General features: G+C 39.7%; 1 protein-coding gene across 1 annotated transcript in view; it reads left to right on the top strand.

Moving 5' to 3' along the window:
• Positions 1-7527: 7527 nt before the first annotated feature.
• LOC126346362 (uncharacterized) overlaps positions 7528-21338 on the top strand; it is a 142245-nt gene continuing 128434 nt past the window's right edge. The window contains exon 1 of the mRNA XM_050002183.1: positions 7528-7609. Within this exon, the coding sequence (XP_049858140.1) occupies positions 7534-7609 (76 nt within the window). The 5' untranslated portion in view covers positions 7528-7533. The remainder of the gene's footprint in view (positions 7610-21338) is intronic.

The following is a 21338-nucleotide window of genomic DNA, read 5'->3' as shown; positions in this document are numbered from 1 at the left end:
CACGGGACAATAACCGGTAACTTTTTAAAGAAACGCATAAGGTAAGACTACTGTGACTATATAATCCAATGAAGCTACCGAGCGAGGTGGTGCAGTGATTAGCTCACTGGACTCGCATTCGGAAGGACGACGGTTCAATTAAGCGTCCGGCCATCCTGATTTACGTTTTCCGTTCAAAAATGGCTCTGAGCGCTATGGGGCTTAACATATTAGGTCATCAGTCCCCTAGAACGTAAAACTACTTAAACCTTGTAACACCATAGCTCTAATGCCGTACGGATTTATTTTGCTTTTGTTTCATTTAATGTTGCCTCATTGAGCTTCTGTAAGTGTGTTTGATAGAATAGATAGCACAAAATTGTATACTCCTTTCTTTGTAAGAACTCTGATGTCTTGATTTGAGTCTATGCAATGTAGTATATATGTCATTTAAATTCTTTGTCCCATTTGGAGGGAACAAAACTTACTATATATAAAAGTAATTTCTGAATGAATAATTTTTTGTAGAAATTTCAATATGTGCAAATGTTCTGTTTTATTTAATGTATTTGGTTACTGTTATGTAAACCGCTGATCCTCACTTAGGGTTTTTAGTTATTCTGTATGTAAAAGTTGTTGTGGTTCCCCTCGGGAACGGAACTGTGTAGCGCGCGCAAATTGTGGTTGGCCTAGGTAGAAAAGGTGGAACAAGAGTCAGTCGGGGACGAGCTACCAGTCAGGGACGAACTACCAAACTGTGCACTACCATGTAAATGTTGCATATTGTGATGGTCCCGACAGGGGATTTTTCTGCTCCTTTCCAGTGCCTCGGATGGATGGATAAATAGCTGGAACTATTCTGGAATTCGTATCTATCATCGCCACCAAGAAATGACAGAGTCCAGCAATTCCACCTACCAACATGCAATCGCCACCACATTGCGCAATCACTGTAATGGAGCACCATAGTAATGTACAGTGAAGGATCAGCTTAATGGATGTGTTAGTGTGCTCAAATATAAGGTAATTCATATCTGAATTTATGTACCTACCTTGATTTTTCTCCTTATCATAACACCTCTCAGGTTCCTCTGCGTTTGAACTAAAGTGATTACCGAGTGTCCCTACTGAAATAACATTAAAGACCAGTGTTTTTGCTAATTAATGCCTCTTGAACATAGTAAAAAGAAAATTAAAGTTAATGATGCTTGCTAAAAATAATTTTCCTAGTAAAACTGTTTATTAATGTGTTGTTGCCAACTTCAAATTAAGGGTTCGTAAGACTGAGGCTTATAAAGTTTTGCTTCGTAAATGATCTCATTACTGCCTGTTGTAAATCACAGAATGTGAGTCAGTATCTTACATATATGTTAATTTTGTCTCTCAATGTAGTAAGAGTGAAAACTGCGGTATGAAACTTTATATACTCATGTTTGCTAAGTGTTTGTCTCTCTTGTGTATTGGAAGTGCATATTAATAATATAACAGGATCCACAGTTTGCCGATTGTGTTAATGCTAGGTAACAAGTAATGGGAAAACCACTAATTATGAAAAACATTATTTCTTTATTCAAATGATAGTGAGAAGCAACCTGTTAGTGGATTCCAATTAACTTTCATTTTAAATAGTAAAGTATTTAACTGAGAGAGACTTAACCTGTATCCAATTAATGATTCTGCAGTGAATAGTAATAATAACGTTATAAAGACCATTCAGTTGGTGTAAGCCCTGAAAGTAATAGTGTGTTTCGGTATCTGTTATAATTTTGCAAATAGTTTGTGCTGCTCTAACTGTTAGTTTCAATCATATAAACATATGTATGTGTCAAGAGTTCACTGCACTCGCGTGTAACAAAGTATAGGTTGTGTTTATCCATTCAAGTTACTAATAACTATTTTCTTGAACGAGAATGTTAATCATTCTCTTGCCTAGTTAGGCTGTCGACCGTTTTCGTTATCCGTTGAACAGTGCAGATAGGCAAAATTTTTATTGTTACTGTTCAAATATTTACGTAATTCTGACTTTCATTTCCGATAAGCCACCTCCGTTATGTACAACACGATCAACATAACAAAATTCCTCTCAGAGGGTAACACTGCTCTGTTGCTTTAAAACATAACTGCTTCAACAAGATTGTTTTATTTCAGGACCTTCTTTCAACTTTAAGGTTATGGTATAGCAGTAGCAGACAGACAGAAGTGTTATAACCTAACTAACCTAAGGACATCACACACATCCATGCCCGAGACAGGATTCGAACTTGCGACCGTAGCAGTCCCGCGGTTCCGGACTGAAACGCCTAGAACCGCACCCCCAACGGGGCCTGCAGGTTTTCCGTGATTTCCCTAAATCGCTCCAGGCAAATACCGGGCTCTTTCCTTTGAAAGGGCAAGGCTGACTTCCTTCCCCGTCCTTTCCTAATCCGATGAGACCGATGAACTTTCTGTCTGATCCCCTCCCCCAAAAACAACCCCAACCCCCAAGGAAGTTATAGCGACTTTCAGCATCGACTGTTTTGCATTGTTACTGTGCTTTAATAGCTCGCAGGGATTCGCAAGTTATTGCCTATAGAATCTCAGACAGGTAAAATAATTGCTATTTTCCACGATAACAGTCGAAGCCTACGAAGCTATGAGCCGAATGGGCAGGCAATGGATCCGACGGAATCGTATGGAGCAGGACCTAGATACGACAATCCAGATATATGAGTTTCACGCTCTCCCTAACACATTTAACGGGTATGCCAGCGTGGTTGCTCAACCAGGCTGTAATTCATTCCTACCACAAACCTCGTTCATCCGTACTCCACTCTTAAATTAGCTGGCATCTGACTTGTAAGGTCCAAATGTGCGAAGCTGTCGAAAGCAGCTGCCGCAATTCCACAGCACCGCGCTCTTCGTGACCACTGAAAATCGCTTTACCTGTAAAAAATTTGATATACACATATGGCATAAATCTCGTGTCGAAAAATTTCTTTTGATTTTTCCTTAGGACAGAGATTTTTTTAAGGATTATGTACCTCAATCGATAAAAACGAAACCCATCTAGGGTCACTTTGTGTCTATCTGTCAGTCTGTCCGAAAGACCCCATTTTCTCAGGAACACGCGTAGATATCAACTTGATATTTACGATAATAGTAAATGTAAATGTCGTGCACCCAGGGCCTCCCGGTGGGTAGACCGTTCGCCGGGTGCACGTCTTTAGATTTGACGCCAATTCGGTGACTTGCACGTCGATTGGAATGAAATGATGATGATTAAGACAACACAACACCCCGTCCCTGAGAGGAGAAAATCTCCGACCCAGCTGGTAATCGAACCCGTGCCCTTACGACTTACATTCTGTCGCGCTGACTACTCAGCTACTGGAGGCAGACGATATTTACGTTAGGTACTAAGGTCTACGATCCCTTGGCGTTGTGAAAAATTTAAGCTTAAAATTGTAAATTTGTGGTAAGTTCCCATGGGACCAAACTGCTGAGGTCATCGTTGCCTAGGCTTACACGCTACTTAATTTAACTTAAACTAACTTACGCTAAGGACAACACACACACACACACACACACACACACACACACACACACACACACACACACACACACACACACACCGTACCCGAGGAAGGATTCGAACCTCCGATGGGGGAAGCCGTGGCAAGGCGCCTCAGACTGCGCGGCTAAGTCACTGTGACCGAAAGATACGGGGATATACGTTACATCTATTGACACTCATAAACTCTTTCATTAAAATCTATAGAAGAACTATCTACATCGGGTGCGCTAAAGCTTATGCCTGGCAGCCTAGAGCTCTTGGGGTCGAATTTACAGATATTTTTCTCTTATTACAAGTATATAAAGACAAAGAAGACGGCGACATATAAGCAGATTTACCAAAGTCTTTATTAGCAAGTTCTGCTATATGGTAGGTTCGAAAGGCAATAATGTCTCTATCAACAAAACTTTCAAGTCCACCAACATTAGGTACTCCTGTACGTCCACGTACAATAGCTACTGTAAACTATCCGTTACCATGACCAAATGAATCATTAATATCTAAACTAGAATTAAGACGACAACCATAAAAAACAGACGGTCCGTCCAGCAACGCTTGAGCAGCAACAGATTTGACTGGTATACTGGTATTCGTTTCAAACTAGCCTTCAGTTCTCCTCGATGTGAGAAGTCGCCAAAAACAACACGCGCTTATTCCACGTTAAACTGTAGGTACTCTTTTCCCGGTTTGTTAACTGGTGAGTCGCCGAAGTTGTGGGCACCAGGCTGATGAGTCACGCGAAATTATTATCCGTATTCATTATCGAGTTTCTACAGGACCGGCAGAGCACAAGCACCATTCGCCCTCGTCAGGCTTTTATTTAACAGGTTTAACTTATTACGCCATGTTTTGAAAATTATAGCACTCTCAGAAATACACTGACGGAAAAAAATCACAACGTCACAAAAGCATTAACGCAGAGTAATGAAATTTCGGGATTTTATTTATCTAGGTAACATATTTAAGCGATTAACGTTGCAAGATCGCAGGGCAATCTAAACGGTACATTAATAACCGGTATAACCGCAGAATGTTGAATGCAAGAGCGGTGTTCTAGAGGTATCAGATGTAAGTTTGGAAGGGGGGGGGGGGGGGGGAGGGTGGAGTTCAAGTCTGTTGCACTTGGTCGGTCAGTACAGAATGGATGACGCTTGAGTTCTCATCTGACGGTGTCCAATATGTGCTCTACTGGAGACAAATCTACTCATGGAGCAGGCCAACGTAACATGCCAACAATGTGTAGAGGATGTCAGGTTACAACAACGGTTTGTGGACGAGCGTCATCTCATTGGGAAACACCCCCTGGAACTCTGTTCGTGCATGGTGACCCAACAGATCGAATCACCAGACTTACGCACAAATTTGCAGTCAGAGTGCGTGGGACACCCAGACAGTGCTCAAATACACCAGGCAAAGCAACAGATCTTCACCCTGCCCTCGAACGAGCTCTTGCTTGACACCACTGTCGTCGCCAATGGAGGTCGTTTGGGATCAGTGGAACGCACGCTGCTAGGTGTCTGGCTCGGAGCTGTCCTTGAAGAAACCGATCTGTATCAGTTGTGACTGCGGTGCCACCTGCTGCTCAAATTGCTGCTGCAGATGCAGTACGGTGCGCCAAAGCAATACGCCGATCACGGCGGCCTTCCCCCTCTGTAGTGTCATGTGGCCATCCGGAGTCCGGTCTTCTTGCCACCATAGACTTTCGTGTTCACCGCTGCCAGAAATCATGTACAGTGGTTATATTCCTGTCAAGTGTTTCTGCAGTATTGCAGAGGGAACGTTAAACTTATCGTAAACCCTATTACACGACCTCATTCATACTCAGTGTGGTGTTGATAATGGCGCCTTAAAGATATTCTCGACTAACATCAACTAACCACGTCCAATCTCAAGAATAACTAACGCTCTGGACCGTTACAGCGTGTATTTGAAGTAAGCCTGATCTGTATCCTCCTAGCAGCGCCACTATTGAACAGACGTCATATTTAAGATTTAGAAAACACTAGCCAACTTTCGTTTATGTCACACAACCACTCCTTGGTGTTGCGACTTTCTTTCCACTAGTGTGCTATTCATTGTTGATTGTAAAAACACCTTATTTGGCAATGTGTCTTTTCAAAGTAATGAATTGCATTGCATTTGACACGTACCAACGGCTACGATGGCGTTTTTACGGCAGTTTTGTCAAATGGTTCAAATGGCTCTGAGCACTATGGGACTTAACATCTGAGGTCATCAGTCCTAAAAATGTTCAAATGTGTCTGACATCTTATGGGACTTAACTGCTAAGGTCACCAGTCCCTAAGCTTACACACTACTTAACCCAAATTATGCTAAGGACGAACACACACACTCATGCCCGAGGGAGGACTCGAACCTCCGCCAGGACCAGCCGCTCATGAGTCTCCTAGAACTTAGAACTACTTAAACCTACCTAACCTAAGAACATCACACACATCCATGCCCGAGGCAGGATTCAAACCTGCGACCGTAGCGGTCGCGCGGTTCCAGACTGATACGCTTACAACCGCTCGGCCACACCGGCCAGTGCAGTTTTGTCAATAATTTACTCGTAACAAGTATTAAGTGCAAAGCCTCATGGATCGCTATAGTGTCTCCTTTATGCCACCCCTACGACTATTTCTCTTGTAGGTTTTAAGCGACTAAATGTCCCACAATAATATGAAAACTTTTAAGAATTCACAAAAGCATTCTTAGAAAAGTGCCTGTCTGAGTAAAAGCTAAAGGACATACCACGTCTTGGAAACCTACAAAAAATAGTGTGACTATCTACACAATGGATTCAATATTTGGATCAACTATCTGATGATACCAGTATGATAGACACTTTATGGAAAAATTATCAGTGAGCAAAAGGTGTTACTTGCTATAAAGTAACAGAAAAATTGATTATCTTATGAAAAAAAGTGGTAGAAATTGCTAGATGGGATGTAGATAATTATGGATATGGTTTCAAAAGAATGAAGGTAGTTATAATAGGACACATATAAATAGAATGGGATCTAGTAGAAACAGCAGGGGTATTGGGGCTTTCAGAGGAGGTCGACTATTGAGAGCCACCGTTGGAGAAGCAGAAATAATGCTGGAAGATCCGGACACAAAATATAGCTGAGTTAGCAAAGGGCAGAAGAAAATAATGACATAGTCATCCTGAAAAAAAAAGGGATAGCAAACCATCTGTCCAGGTGCTGTGGTCAAATAGAAAGGTGTGTTCAGAAAAACGTGGAAGATTTTTAAATTTTGAATCTAAATTGGATATCAAGTCACCCAAACCATTTTCTGTCAAACCTTACCCAATACCAGTTTCTTGCAGAGAGGCAGTAGCAATGGAACTTGACAGAATGAAGCAGTGGGATGTGACAGAGAGGTTTGAGAATTACTATAATCCGCATACAGTATTGAAGAAACAAGATGGTCGGGTAATGGTGGTCATACATGATAGGACACTGGGCATCACTGTCAAAGGACAAACAGATAGGCCTGAAAATACCCCACCTCGACTTGACTTACCTTCTGGCTACTGGCAGGTTCCCTTAGCTAGAATATGGAAAATACACAGCTTCTCTTTTTCGATAAGTGGCAAGCACCATGTCCTACACGCTGGAAGGAGCCGACAAGGCCCTTACATCTCCCACAGGAGATTTGGTGGAGAGAGCAGGCAACCCCGTTAGGGGCCGAATGCGGGCTATCGGACTATAGAAGCCCGCCTTCAGTCGACCGAAGTCGATTTCGCTGAGACGATAAATTCTAAGCCATGAAGCCCACCATGTCGTCCATCGTTACATCATAACAGCTTTTAACTAAGTGAAATGCACGTTACAGGTAGTTGAACCTTTGGCCCCACGTTGTCCTACCTTGGTGTTCCTCAAGACACGTGCCGCTACTAACGAGTTTCCAATGGCTGGCAGATAAGAGTCACAGTATCGGCGCACGCAATATAAGCGGGCAGCGACCGCAGATCCCTCAGTGCGAACTCCACGATGGCCCCACAGACGACTCTGCTGCTGGCACTGCTGCTCGCCACGGCTGGCCACGCCTCCCCAGTGCCTCGTGCAGGTACGGTGCTCCCCTACACGTGCCACACCTCGTCCCTCAAACCACACGTTTGCGTTGTCCACTTATCTTTGCCATAATTCCAATCTGATAATATACGCTCACTGTAAACTTGCATTTTAGAACCCGGTTTCGCTTAACCGATTTTGTTTCACTTGAGCCCCACTCATGTTCTACATGTAAATTTGCATCTGTACCCCACAAGCGACCGTATCGAGTACGGCGGGGGGTACTTTGTGTACCACTACCCCTTCCCCTTTCCTGTTACAGTCTCAGATAGTACGCGGGAAGAACAATAATTCTTGGTAAGCTTTAGTGTGAGGTTCGATGCCTCTAATTTTATTTTCATGGCCTTTTTTTGTAATATGAGTAGGAAGAAGTAATACATAGTATGGGGTAGTACAGTTTCCCATGTCATCTTAAATGAAGAAATGTGCTGTCTGTTAACTTAACTTTCCGTTTTATTTTATTCGTATTTCGCATTGTCTTCATACTTCATATAGCCTTAAATTCTTTCTGTTATTAAATTGTCATTTTATTTTCTCGTTTTCACAGAGACTTTTCATAAAAGTTCTGTTTAATTCAATATGTAGTATCGAGTTCCTATTATTGTAAGCTCGCCATATTCCTGCCTCCTCCTTTAATAGCTACATCATTACATTCAAGATAATAATTATTTTTACTTTCTTGGTAATTACAACGTTTGGCTACTTCCAATGAAGTAGTTATCCCGTTCTTCTGTCAGTACATACTTCAGTCCCAAATATGCGGAGCTTCTTGCTTAGTTTGTTCTCGTATACTTCCCTACACTTAATGGGGGTAGGGCGTCAAACGGGCCGACTTGGAACAGGAGAGCCATCACAGGACATTTTAGTATCCAGTGTCTATAATTTTACAAATAAATTCATGAAACTTTGTCAGAAACACCAGGAAGGATTCAGGATTCACACTCATTGCAGTGGAAGTTCGAAAACATAATAAAATAATTTTTTTACGTGCGTAATTTCATCATTTTTTCACTTACTAATGGCTGCATTTGTTGCTATAGGTACAGTTTTCTTCATAAGTTAGAGAGATTCTTCGATGAATTTTGCACAGCACTCATATCATACTCACAGGTGTATGAAACTCTACAATTAATTTATTAAATTTATGAAAAAAAACGAATGAACTGCTATATTTTAAACTCCATGTTTAGAAAAACAGCAATTTTATAGTTAATTACTTCAATTATTATCACAGTTTTTAATAGATTTAAAAAATTCTACAGTTTCATACACCTTTAAGTATGGTTTGTGTGCTGTGCAAAATTCATCGAAGAATCTCTCTTACTTATGAAGAAAAGTGTACCTATAGCAACAAATACTGCCATTAGTAAGTGAAAAAAATTATGAATTTCACATGCAAAAAAAATCATTTCGTTATGTTTTCGAACTTCCACTCCTATGAGTGTGAATTGTGAATCCTTCCTGGTCATGCTGACAAAGTTTTATGAATGTATTTGTAAAAGTATAGACAGTGGAAGTTAAATTGTCCTGTGGTGCCTCTCCTGTTCCAAGTCGGCTCGTTTGACATCCTACCCCCCTTAAACAAATAGTCTAAATATCTGGTTTGGTATGTTATGAATATTTATTTATTGCATCGTGCACTATATCTTTATTAATCTATTATTTTTATACATTTTTCTGTTATTTCTCCATAAACTATTTCTCATTTAGTACATTTAATTATTGAGTCTGGTCTTCAAAGAGAGAGTTTTTGTAGAACTGTGGAGTGACGCGTAGACTTAAGGTGTATTCTGAGCATTTTGTGTACTAGTCTTCCAGGTGAAGTCTGCCCCCTTTAATTAGCTCATCACTGAAGTCCTTCCTCAGACGGATGAGTAGTAGCATGCACTAGAGAAGTGGCGGTTACACCATAAAATCACATGTCACATTTTACCAGACATAAACGTTTTGCATGACAGATTCGGAAAGCGATGTACGCTGTTTTCCTTGATGTGGCAATCATTCAGAATTGATGATGAGTACCAGTAGCTTATATGTAACAGTGTAAAAAGCACAGATTCACGTGGAAGGTTTTGCGAGAGAGCCTGCAAATCGTCCCCCAGTCTTGCTAGTACAGCAATAACCACAAAAGATGATTTGTGTATGAAAAATAGCCAGATTTATTTGCCCCTATTTCTAACTTACTTTAAATAAAATATGTGAACTTTCATGTTCACGAATATTTACATTTCAGAAATGATACATGGATTAAAAATAATGATGACATGTCTAAACATTATGGAATAAGGCACCAGTATTGTGACTAATATTGCATTTATCCACTTAATTTGAAGATCAACAAAAAATATTAACCTAACTAAAGCAGTCAACGGTAATACTTGGTCCCAAGAAACTCCTTGCACGTCAGTGTCCAAAGCAGAAATGTAATTATCTGCTTTTGTTGGTAGAACAATTGGTACCAACATTTACCATCTATTACATTTAGTCTTTCTATATTATAGGTCCTAGACGTCACAGGAAAGTAAAATTATAGTGATGAAGCAAAACAGCTTGATTAATTACTGAAAAAGTTCAATGATTCGATTCTAAGTTTACAATGCGTGAAAAAAGTACACTAATTGTTAAAGAAACTATGAAAGAACTTTCGGCCTTCCATTGTTAGCTTCTAAGTCACTGTCTTTTTAGTTTTCAGGGTCTTATTTCTGGTTTTCATCTTCTTCATTTCTGATGTTATTTACTCCATTTACACCTTCCACTATGTTTGTCCTGGGTCCGTGTGGTTTCATGCTCAAGCCCTTAAGCCATATATTTCTTGATATTTGTTAAATCAGATAAACGCATTTGGACTTAGATTACCTGTTACCTCATAAGACCCTTCATAAACATTAAAGAATTTGGAACTGTCTTTTCCATCGTGGCTGTTTCCTAGCTATGCCATTCTTATTTCATATCGTTCTTATTTCTAATTCGTCTTCAGATTTCATGTCTGTCTTTGGAAGGTAGGAAATAACCTCTCCAATTAAACTCTGAGTTTTCCAGTGCAACATTATTTCACATGGCGTAAACTTAGTGGTTTCATTTGTAACACTGATAAGCACATCTGTATTTTATACAACTTTTATCCGCAAGCTATGCTTCTTATAAGAATATGTTGTACATAGGTGCCCTGTCTTGCGCATATTTCTGAGATATTTTAAGAGTAATAAGGTTTATTATATATCAGATTTACCCCAAGTGTGTCCATACCTTCTCTCCATACTTAAGATACAATCTGAGGATCATTGTCTATAACGTGCTATTTGGTTTTCGATGTTTCACAAAAAAATGTCCCAGTTTGTAAATATTGCACTCCCAGTTGCATTTCGCAATGAGTACAACTTACATATTTTAAGAAACACATGATTAAAATTTGCCTTGGACTTAGGTAAAGGTACACTGACATATACTGACAACAGTTCCATGAATTCAGTAGGTTTCACAATTTGCACAGATAGACAGCAGGTCTTATTGATAACTATAGCCTTTTGACACTTCTCACTAGTCCATTTTCTATTTTGTACTTTAGCGGCCTTATTATCGAAACACACACTTTCTTTAAGTTTTTTTACACATTTTTTATCCCTACATAGCCATAACTCAAGTGAACATAGTCAAAGATTTGAACGGTGTGCTCTTTCGGCCAAAACGCTCTCCAAACGTCTACAATTTCGTCAGTTCTCCTAAACAGTACCCCATCATGTACCACATCGTATTAGGATATTTATTGTTTCCCCTCTTCCCCAGGTTTGCCTTGACTTCTTTCCAGACTTCATCTACACCTACTCCCAGCACATAATCTTACAGATCATTCTGAATTCTCTTTCCTCTTCTACTTCTTTTATGTCAAGATTTTCAGACTTGCATCCCTATATTTTAAATCACTATTTGATTGTTCTCCAGTTGATAATCTCGGCAAAGCATCTAGTACAATATTTTCTACCCCTTTCACATATTTTATGTCAAATTCAAATTGCTGGGAGAACAGAGCCCAAGTAGTTAGTCTACTATGTAGCAGTCAACACTTTTTCGGGAAAGTAAATGCCTGAAAGTCAGTGTAAACGACAGTATAGTGCCGCCATAGATAATTTTTGAATTTCTGAAACAACCAGACAATAGCAAGCGCTTCCTTTTCTTTTATTCCATAGGTGTTTTCATATTTACTGAGGGCCCTACTTGCAAAAGCAATGTTCTATGCTCACTGTTGATCACTCCCAAGAACTAAAATATTGCAGTGCTAAGTTCATACTAGCTACAGCCAGTCTTTTGGATCTGACTCACTTACCCATTTAAAATCCTCCTTTGATTTGAATAAAATTATTGAACAACGAATATTAAAACGCTGCCCGTGAAAAATTTGTAATGAAACCCACATCATTCCAAAAATGACTTCAGTCATTTTTATTTCCAGGAGGTGGACAATTTTGAATAGCTTAAATCTTCTCTGGTTCCTTAAGTTCATAGGGTGTGTCCCGAAACTGTGAGTTCTGTCTTTACAAATTCAGATTTCTTTAACGTGAGAGAAATGTCCATTTATTGAAAGCTAAATACATCATTCAACAACTGAAAATGTTCCTCCCAGTTTTCAGTTGCAGTTAATATCCACTTAGACTTACTTTAGAGCTCAGTTCTGCTCCCAGTGCCTGATTTGAGGCTCGTATGACTACCGAGGCTGAAATATTCAGCTCAAACTTCACTACTTTGTACTAATATCTTCAACTACCTGTAACGTGAATTTCACTTAGGTAAAAGCTGTTATGATATAACGACAGAAGCTATGGTGGGCTTCATGGCTTAGAATTTGTCGACTTCGGCTGACTGAAGGCGGGCTTCTATAGTCCGATAGCTCGCATTTGGTCACTAATGGGGTTGCCTGCTCTCTCCACCAACTCTCCTGTGGGATATGTAAAGGCCTTGTCGGCTCCTTCCAGCGTGTAGGTGCTTGCCACTTATCTTAAAAGAGAAGCTGTGTATTTTCCATACTCTAGCTAAGGGAACCTGCCAGTAGCCAGAAGGTAAGTCAAGTCAAGGTGGGGTATTTTCAGGCCTATCTGTTTGTCCTTTGACAGTGATGCCCAGTGTCCTATCATGTATGACCACCATTACCCGACCATCTTGTTTCTTCAATACTGTATGAGGATTATAGTAATTCTCAAACCTCTCTGTAACATCACATTGTTTCATTCTGTCAAGTTCCATTGCTACTGCCTCTCTGCAAGAAACTGGTATTGGGTAAGGTTTGACAGAAAATGGTTTGGGTGACTTGATATCCAATTTGGATTCAAAATTTAAAAATCTTCCAGGTTTTTCTGAAAACGTCTTTCTATTCGACCTGGTCAGATGGTTTGTTATCCCTTTTTTTCAGGATTGCCAAATCATTATTTTCTCCTGCTATTTGCTGGGTCAGCTATATTTTGTGTCTGGATCTTCCAGCATTATTTCTGCATCTCCAAAGATGGTTCTGTCATCATGCCAATGGCTCATCTTCAATCAATTTTTTGAAATTTTTCTTTTACAATTCCCCCTTCAATTTTTAATTAAAATAACATCTCTCACAGCTGATCTCTGCTTTATATTCAATTGACCAATTCAATCCAAGAATAATTTTCATACACAGGCTAATAAGCACCTAAAAATCTCTTTTTTCTTGCGTTCCTGTTATGGAAAACTGCCACCACTTGCTTACTAATGGGTGTATTCAGCTTTCTCAAAGCTCCAGTATAGTCAAACTTGAAACAGAGATCTTTGATATTCTTTAACCAAATAAACTTCTACAAAAGCACTGATTAGGTATCTAGTGTCCATCAAAGCTTCCAATTTTTCCCTATACATATGCACCCATACTAATGGTTGTCCAATAAATCAATTTCCTTCATCACCCTCTTCCTGCAGTAGGTTATTTTCTATAGCTTCTTGGGTCTATTCACCATCTTCCCCACTTTGTACATGTGAATCTTCAGCCTTCTTCACCATAGTATTCAGTTCTTTTAATTTTAATTCACTATTTTTTCTTTCTTCCTGCTCTCCTACTACATTATCCTTTTCCACAACTATAAAAACGTCAACTTTATTCTCCTCTCTTAACAATTATTATTTGAGAGATGGAATATTTTAGCAATGCTCTAATTCTTCTCTGGCGCTTTATTATTTATCTCCTCTTCAGCCACACTCTCTTGGATCATAGGTTCATTCCACCCATGTGATCCAGTCTCTACTTTGTAACCTTTGTAATTATTTTCTTTGTCACTATCATCATCACTAACCTCACGTCTACCCTGCCTCCTCTCTTCATTATTCATCATATTTTCTTCCTCTTCATCTGCATTATTTACCCTTCCTTTTACTTTGCCTTCATTTTCTTCCATTCATTTTTTTTATTCTACCTTCTTTCAACCCCTCACAGCTGTCAGCTAATTCTATAATACATTCTTTTCTGACCTTTGTTCCTTCCATTTCACGACAACTCCTGTGTTTTCTCATACCTCAGAATACATATGTGCCTTCACATCTTCCTCAACTAGGTCTTCTGTTTTTCACTTGCACTCATTGACTGTTCCTTTTTATATAATTTGAATTTGAATCATATCACAGCTGGGTCCTCTATGCTGATCTGCTTACCTAAGGACCCTTAGTGAAAAGTAGAGCCTCATTTCCTTCTCTCAGTTCCTGCATTTGCTGTGGCATCATCCTCTGAAAGACCCAAGACCTCTGCTATTTTAACCTGTATAGTTACTAGATCCCATTCTATTTATATGTCTCCTATTATAAGTACCTTCATTCTTCTTAAAATCATAACTATAATTATCTACATCTCATCTATCAATTTTTATCACTTTTTTCAGAAAATAATCAATTTTTTCTGTTACTTTATAGCAAGTAACACCTTTTGTTCACTGATAATTCTTCCATAAAATTGTCTATAATACTGGTATTATCAAACCGTTCATCCAAATATTGAATTCATTGTCTAGATATTCACAATATTTTTTTTTTGTAGGTTTCCAAGCCTGCCTATTATAACGTGGTATGCCCTTTAGCTTTTACTCAGACAGGTACTTTTCTAAGAATGCTTTTGTGAATTCATAAAAGTTTTCATATTTTCCCAGTAGATATCAAATCCACTCAAAACTGTCATCTTTTAATAAAGCACTTGAAATTTCATGTCATGAATTTTTACATATAAGAAATGATATATAGATTATCAATAATGATGATCTGTATTATATTTATACACCTAATTTCAAGGAAAACAATGTTAATCCAAACTGAACATTTAACAGTAGTGTTTGGTCCTAAAAAGTTCCTTTTAGGTCAGCATCCACAGCAAAAATACAGCTACCTACTTTCGTTGGTAGAACAACTGGTGGTGTGTAACGTTTACTACTACTAGGTTTTGTCTTTATGATTTACAAGTCCTTTCACATCACTAAAAATACAATTTTAGTAATCTAGCAAAACAACTTGACTGTTGTTGTTGTGGTCTTCAATACAGAGACTGTTTTGATGCAGCTCTCCATGCTACTTTATCCTTCTAACTAGTGAGAAGTTTAGTAATTCAATTCTAAGTTCAGCCCGAGACTGTGGAGACACCGGAAGATAAGAATCATCAATAGTTTTGGCGTTAGAATAATAGGTGATAGCAGTGTTGTCTATATTCAGCAGCTCTATCATCAGTTTAAAAGACAATCGAAAACTGTTACTCAAGCCACTGAGCAAGAACTAAGTTAGTGGATGCTTAACATAAATAACTGACGATTATCAATGCCAGGGACCCTCCTGCTTCCTCATAACAGTACCACTCCTTCACTCTGTATGTATACTACACAATTCAGCATACAGTAAGTGGAACTACCTGTAGCTCAGCTGACTGCACATTTCTCTCTCTCTCTCTCTCTCTCTCTCTCTCTCTCTCTGTGTGTGTGTGTGTGTGTGTGTGTGTGTGTGTGTGTGTGTGTGTGTTACAGTAGGCATTCTCCTCCCGTGATTAACATTTAACAACGACCCTTCAATATACGTACAAGTAGGAAAACTGGAAACAGTTTCAGTTCCCAATAGACAAAAAATTATAACGAAATCTTATGCACTGAGACAGCACTTACTTTTTGTACTGCCCTAAGACTTGAGAGAACAATTACAAATACTTCATACAGAATAATAAACTAACATATACCCTTTCTGAAAAATCAGTTCACTGCTGGAAAGTTGGTCCACACTTGATATATGACGTGACGCATACCGAATTTTTCCCAGGCAAAAAGGCGAATTCATCAAGAATTATCTCCAGGTTTCTCTGAATTTAATCGAATCGCATTATTGGATTCTTTTTCTTAGATTTTCTGCACATTTATTCCCAGCCAAAATATCCGAGCAAAGTAATTACATTACTAGTAGCTAGCCACAAACATCCACTGGAACATAATTACTTTTTATACCATATCAATACAGTTCGGCTGTATGTACCGCCCAAAACTACAGACTTGTCTCCTTTGAAAGTGTTCTTTCTTGGAACAATGTTTGTGTATAATTAATTTATTAGAATACAGTTGGGGATCATAGTTTATACGACAGTACAGTGACATTTACAACTGACCTTTACAAGTATTAGAAATACTTAAACAGGAAATTTTCATATTTGAGTAATTTTCATACAACAGTAACACATGCTAACAACGCTGCGACACGGATAATCCTCATACAGTACTAAAATTTACTTCTCAAGCAACCCTTACACATGAAACTAACATTAACTGTAATTTGTCAGTACAGATGACGGTGGCAAATAGCTTAAGGGCATTCCATTCTGTTAATCTTACCGAAAAACAAAATAAATCTTGACTGCTAGATATGTTACGAAATGTACAGTGCCTATGAGACTTCTGCTTGCCAACGCGGTATCCGAGAAACATCGTTCCTTCAGCTTTGTCTTCCTCTACAATTTTTCCCGCGTCTACCGCCTGTTCCAGAGTCACATTTACGATTGCTAGAGGCCTCAGCAGCTGCCCCGTTAATCTGTGCCTTCTTATGGTTTAGAGTTGTTCGTAGACATCTTTCCTCACTGTTCTCACTGATCTTGCTTTGTACTCCATCTCGTACTTGGCTGTGCAGTTTATTTAACATTCTTCGATATACATATCACATGCCTGCAATTCCCATAGTCTACATTTGATTCACACGCTACTGCGTTTTACGCAACTTTCGCCTCAGTTTTTTTATTAACAGATGCGTTCTTCACTTATGACCATCTACTTCTGATATCTTCCTTACTTCGGGCATCCTGACTTCATACGCAGGATTTTCAGTTAAATACTTCTACTCATTCCATCAGCACACCTGTTAATGGTGGAACTGCTGTCCGCCGAAGTATCACGGAATCTTGACGATCGGATCCGGCAGTAGACCCGGGAACCGTAGAGGCAGACTGTAAGCCAGGAAAGCCTTAGATCACATAACGAATAATATTCTTGTGAACTTTAATACTGATGGGCTGCAACCTTTTCTTAGTCCATTACGAAATTCACTTACACAGGTTTTACAGCTTACTGAATCGTCTTCAATAGATTATGCTAAACATAAACCTTCACCAAAGGTGTATGGGTCTCGCTATGATGTTGTCATCTGTATCAACCTTAATCAGCATTTCGTATAGAAACTGGCACATCTTTACATACAGATTTTACAGCCTTCTAAGTAAATCACCAACAGATTTTAGGCATATCTTAAAGTTTTTATTCAGGACAATCACAGAAAGGAGCACTGGAGAATGTGTCACTAACAGTTCTTAATTCACTGTATTTACAGTAATCTGCTATATACACTACTTAAGATTTTTACCGATTTCCCCTAGCTATATTAACTGATTTTTCCAATTACGATTTAAAGTTATGTGATGAATAACATTCATCATTGGTATTGTGCTTAGGCAAATAATAAATGATATACCTACGTAGTAACGCATGGAAAATCAGGTATATCCTTGCTTCAAACAAGATAATTCATTTCACATTAGTTATTTCGGTTCCGATTACATCCTCACGAACCTGAGATCTACGTACGCTAAGAATAAGATAGGCAGCACCAGCGTCACTACTTCATATGGATTATAGAAGTGCTTTGACGTTTGCTAATTCAAACCATTAACTCATGGATATTATATTGACAAAATGTCACTCCTAGTTTCAGTCATCCCCCCTTTGACCTTCGAATTTTATCAAAGACGGGTGCAGCTGTTACAGTTTTGCTTCAGATATTTCCAAATTATTAATTACTGGAGTGTGAGAGTGTACATCCCGGAAATGGCTACGAGAAACAGCGTCAATAGACGCGACCGTTCGCGTACGCAGTAGCAGCTCAATTAGTGAATACGATGACAGACAAGAGAACATGTTTTGCCTGCTGGGGGAAGGGGAGGAGGGTGGGGGGGGGGGTGGGGGGGGGGGGGGGGGGAAGCGGCGGGCAAGCAGAGGCAGGCGATCCTTACGGCTTTCTCAATATGTGGAGGGACCTTTGACGCATGGCAATTAGACCTCAAAGTATGAGAAGTCCTGAGTACTGGTGAGGTAGCCGGAGACACGGAGCGTGTGGCGGGAAAAACCCGATCGTTTGAATGGACTTGCCAACAAGGGCAAGTTGACTGAACGAAGAAAATACGAAATAAGTAAAACTATAAATAAAAACTAAACCAAACCAGTGACAGAGAAGCCATTCACACAGTTTTAAAGACTGAAAGTAGGTAAGCGTTCAAAAGAACGCACTCTCACTACGAGATGTAGTTTTCAAATTAGTTAATGTTAAATGTTTTGTATTTAAAACGATCTTTAAAAGTAAATAGCTTACTAAATCATTTAGCGATTTATACAAATGTAGTATCAATGGATAGGTCTCAGTGGGCATTATAGAACTGTTTTGGTAGATTTTTTAGTGAGTAGTACGTATTTTAAATTATAGACCAGTAAGTATATTCCACACCTAAAAATGTGAATTCCCTTGTAAATAAAACACAAAATGGAGAATGTAGTGACAGCATTAGTAAATAGACGAAATAAACGATGTATGATTAATTAGTTCCATTGTTTAATATTTACTATTTTAAGAAAAACCATGAAAATTACACGAAAACTACGAATAACATTGAAAACCTGTTGCTTTCAAATACATGTGCAGTATGTGTATATAACATTAAATTTATAGTTTATGTATGCTTTAGGAAGTTGAAAGTGCTTGGTCTTGTTTCATCAGTGCGAGATCATTTTCGTGCAGACGACTGGCTGTCCAGCAGGCAGTTGGGGCAGAGTTCGTCAAAAGATACTACGTATGTGTGGCTGGACGTTACCTCATTTGTGCAACGGAAACATTTTCTAAGTACTCGATCGTGTAATTGTACAAATTTTACGTATGACGAGCATAAGAACTCTGAAATATTTCTAACTCAGACGGATGTAGGAAAATTAGCATCGGGTTACACGAACATTTAGTATTTTTCTTGTGACGGTTTCAAAGACGGAAGAAAATAGCAGATAGTAAAGCCATGTCATTCTGTACAAAAATAATAGATCACGGAGTGGGTGTCCCGTTCAGAAATGGCTCGACACTTCAGGACGTCATGTATCTTGAGCGAAGAAATGGCCTTGTTTACACCAAGAGCAGTACCAACATGGGCAGTGCGACGCCGACTAGAGCACCACGGACCGTCAGCGTTGTGGCGTTTGTGGTAGCCAATTGTCACTGTGAACGAAATTCACCAATAACCGTGTAACTTAAGATGTTATTTTATTTTTTTGAAGGCTATCAGTTTCAGCATTTCACTATGCCATCTGCAGGCCCCATATGCATCTCCCCAAATAAACGAAAATGTCATAAACACCTATAAATCTCTGGAGGTCGTGAATTTCTGGCTCTAAATGACATTTTCGTTTATTTGGAGAGACAAATATGGGGCATGAAGATGGCATAGTGAAATACTGAAACTGGTAGCCTTCTAAATGAAATATAATCTTAAGTTACACGGCTGTTGGTGAACTTCAGTAACATTGACAATTAAATAACCAGATGACGTCCCTGTCCATGATGGATTAACAGTGATTGTGGTAACTTTCCTCGACGAGACATTGATGCGCCCAGCCACGATACTAGACAAACAAGTGGCTCAAATGTAAGTCTGCAGGCTTTCGTGGCCAAATAACCCGGAAGATTTTAACTTTCCTCGACGAGACATTGATGCGCCCAGCCACGATACTGGACAAACAAGTGGCTCAAATGTAAGTCTGCAGGCTTTCGTGGCCAAATAACCCGGAAGATTTTAACTTAAGTGGCTCAAAGTCGTATTTTCAGAAGAGTCCTTGTTCTGTGTATAGTATCATCAAGGATGTATCCATATATAGGCACTCCGAGGAGAATGGAAGTTGCCATATATAACTTGTCATTATCGTTCAGTTCTAACTCCTGGGTAACGGTTTGAGGTGCCGTTGGGTACACATCACGATCGTCTCTGGTTCGCATAGCCATTAACTTGAGCGACTGACATGTTCGCCGAAGGCGTCACAGGATGAAACATCTAGGCAGAAAATGAGTATGAAAATAATTGTACACAAATAAACAGTGTTCTCCGAGGGGAATTAGAGTCGAACATAATAATTTAAAACAAATAACTTCTAGAATATTTAATGAACAACAGAAATAACAGATGGCCGAAGTCCTGTAACTGACTACGACATAAGCTGGTGTGTCACAGTGACTGAACACAAATCCCTTCTTGCAGAACATAGGAACAAGGAGAAGATTTACAAGCTGAAACTGTCACATCATACTGAATTGCGGAACTTATTCATCACTAAGCGCACCATCAACAAAGTCTGTAGGATATGTGCCCAAGTTAAATTCGTGAGAGACTCAACAAACGTTAAGACCCCAATGGACATGCAGAAGTCGAAGTCCGCTGTAGTACCAACGAATAACAGTAGAACCATTACGGAGTCCAAGTGCTGGTCACTGCTTTGGTGATCACGTTCCTTTGGTGTAAGGCCAAGCTGGAGGGGGACGGTTGACACCGACGGCGACGTCATCGTGGTGGTGGCTCCAGAAAAAGATTATGATTGTGGGATACTTTTTGAATTGATGTCTCGCCCAGGAAGCTCAGGGTGGACTGGTCCACCTGGCCTGAATGCCAGCTTAAATACTGGATCCGCACCAGGACACTGCTGGTAGTATTTTTGGTCACACGGCCGACGGAGGGGAAACGTCCTTGTTGGGACCAGCGACCTCTGGCGACGCCTGGGCTGCCGCCTGGTGGCAGGGCGAAATGCGGCCCTCTCGTATGTGTCGTCATCAGAGCGGTCCATTGCCTTCATAGCCTTTATGTGTTGTTGGATGCTGGCTAAGGAGGAACACGGCCTCGTCACAGCACAGCCGTCAATTATCTGACATGTTATAGCTGGTGGCTGTGTCATATCCTCCTCGACTCAGTGACGTTATCTTTCAACAAGATACTGTAAGACCGCACGTCAGCTGTGCAGTCCTGATCTACTTAGGCGTGGACGGTGGTCGACTGTTGCCCTGGGCAGCACATTCTCCAGATTTCACTCCCACTGAAAACTTCTGACTGTCGGTTTCTGAAGGGCGAGCATGTAAGACTCCAAGACTGATAACCTCTGGTACAGAGATGAAGCAGCAAGAAATAATGTACCTCAATTTGC

This window comes from Schistocerca gregaria, chromosome 1 (assembly GCF_023897955.1).
Source record: "Schistocerca gregaria isolate iqSchGreg1 chromosome 1, iqSchGreg1.2, whole genome shotgun sequence".
Classification (NCBI taxonomy): Eukaryota; Metazoa; Arthropoda; class Insecta; order Orthoptera; family Acrididae; genus Schistocerca; species Schistocerca gregaria.
This window is presented reverse-complemented; position numbering and strand designations above follow the sequence as displayed.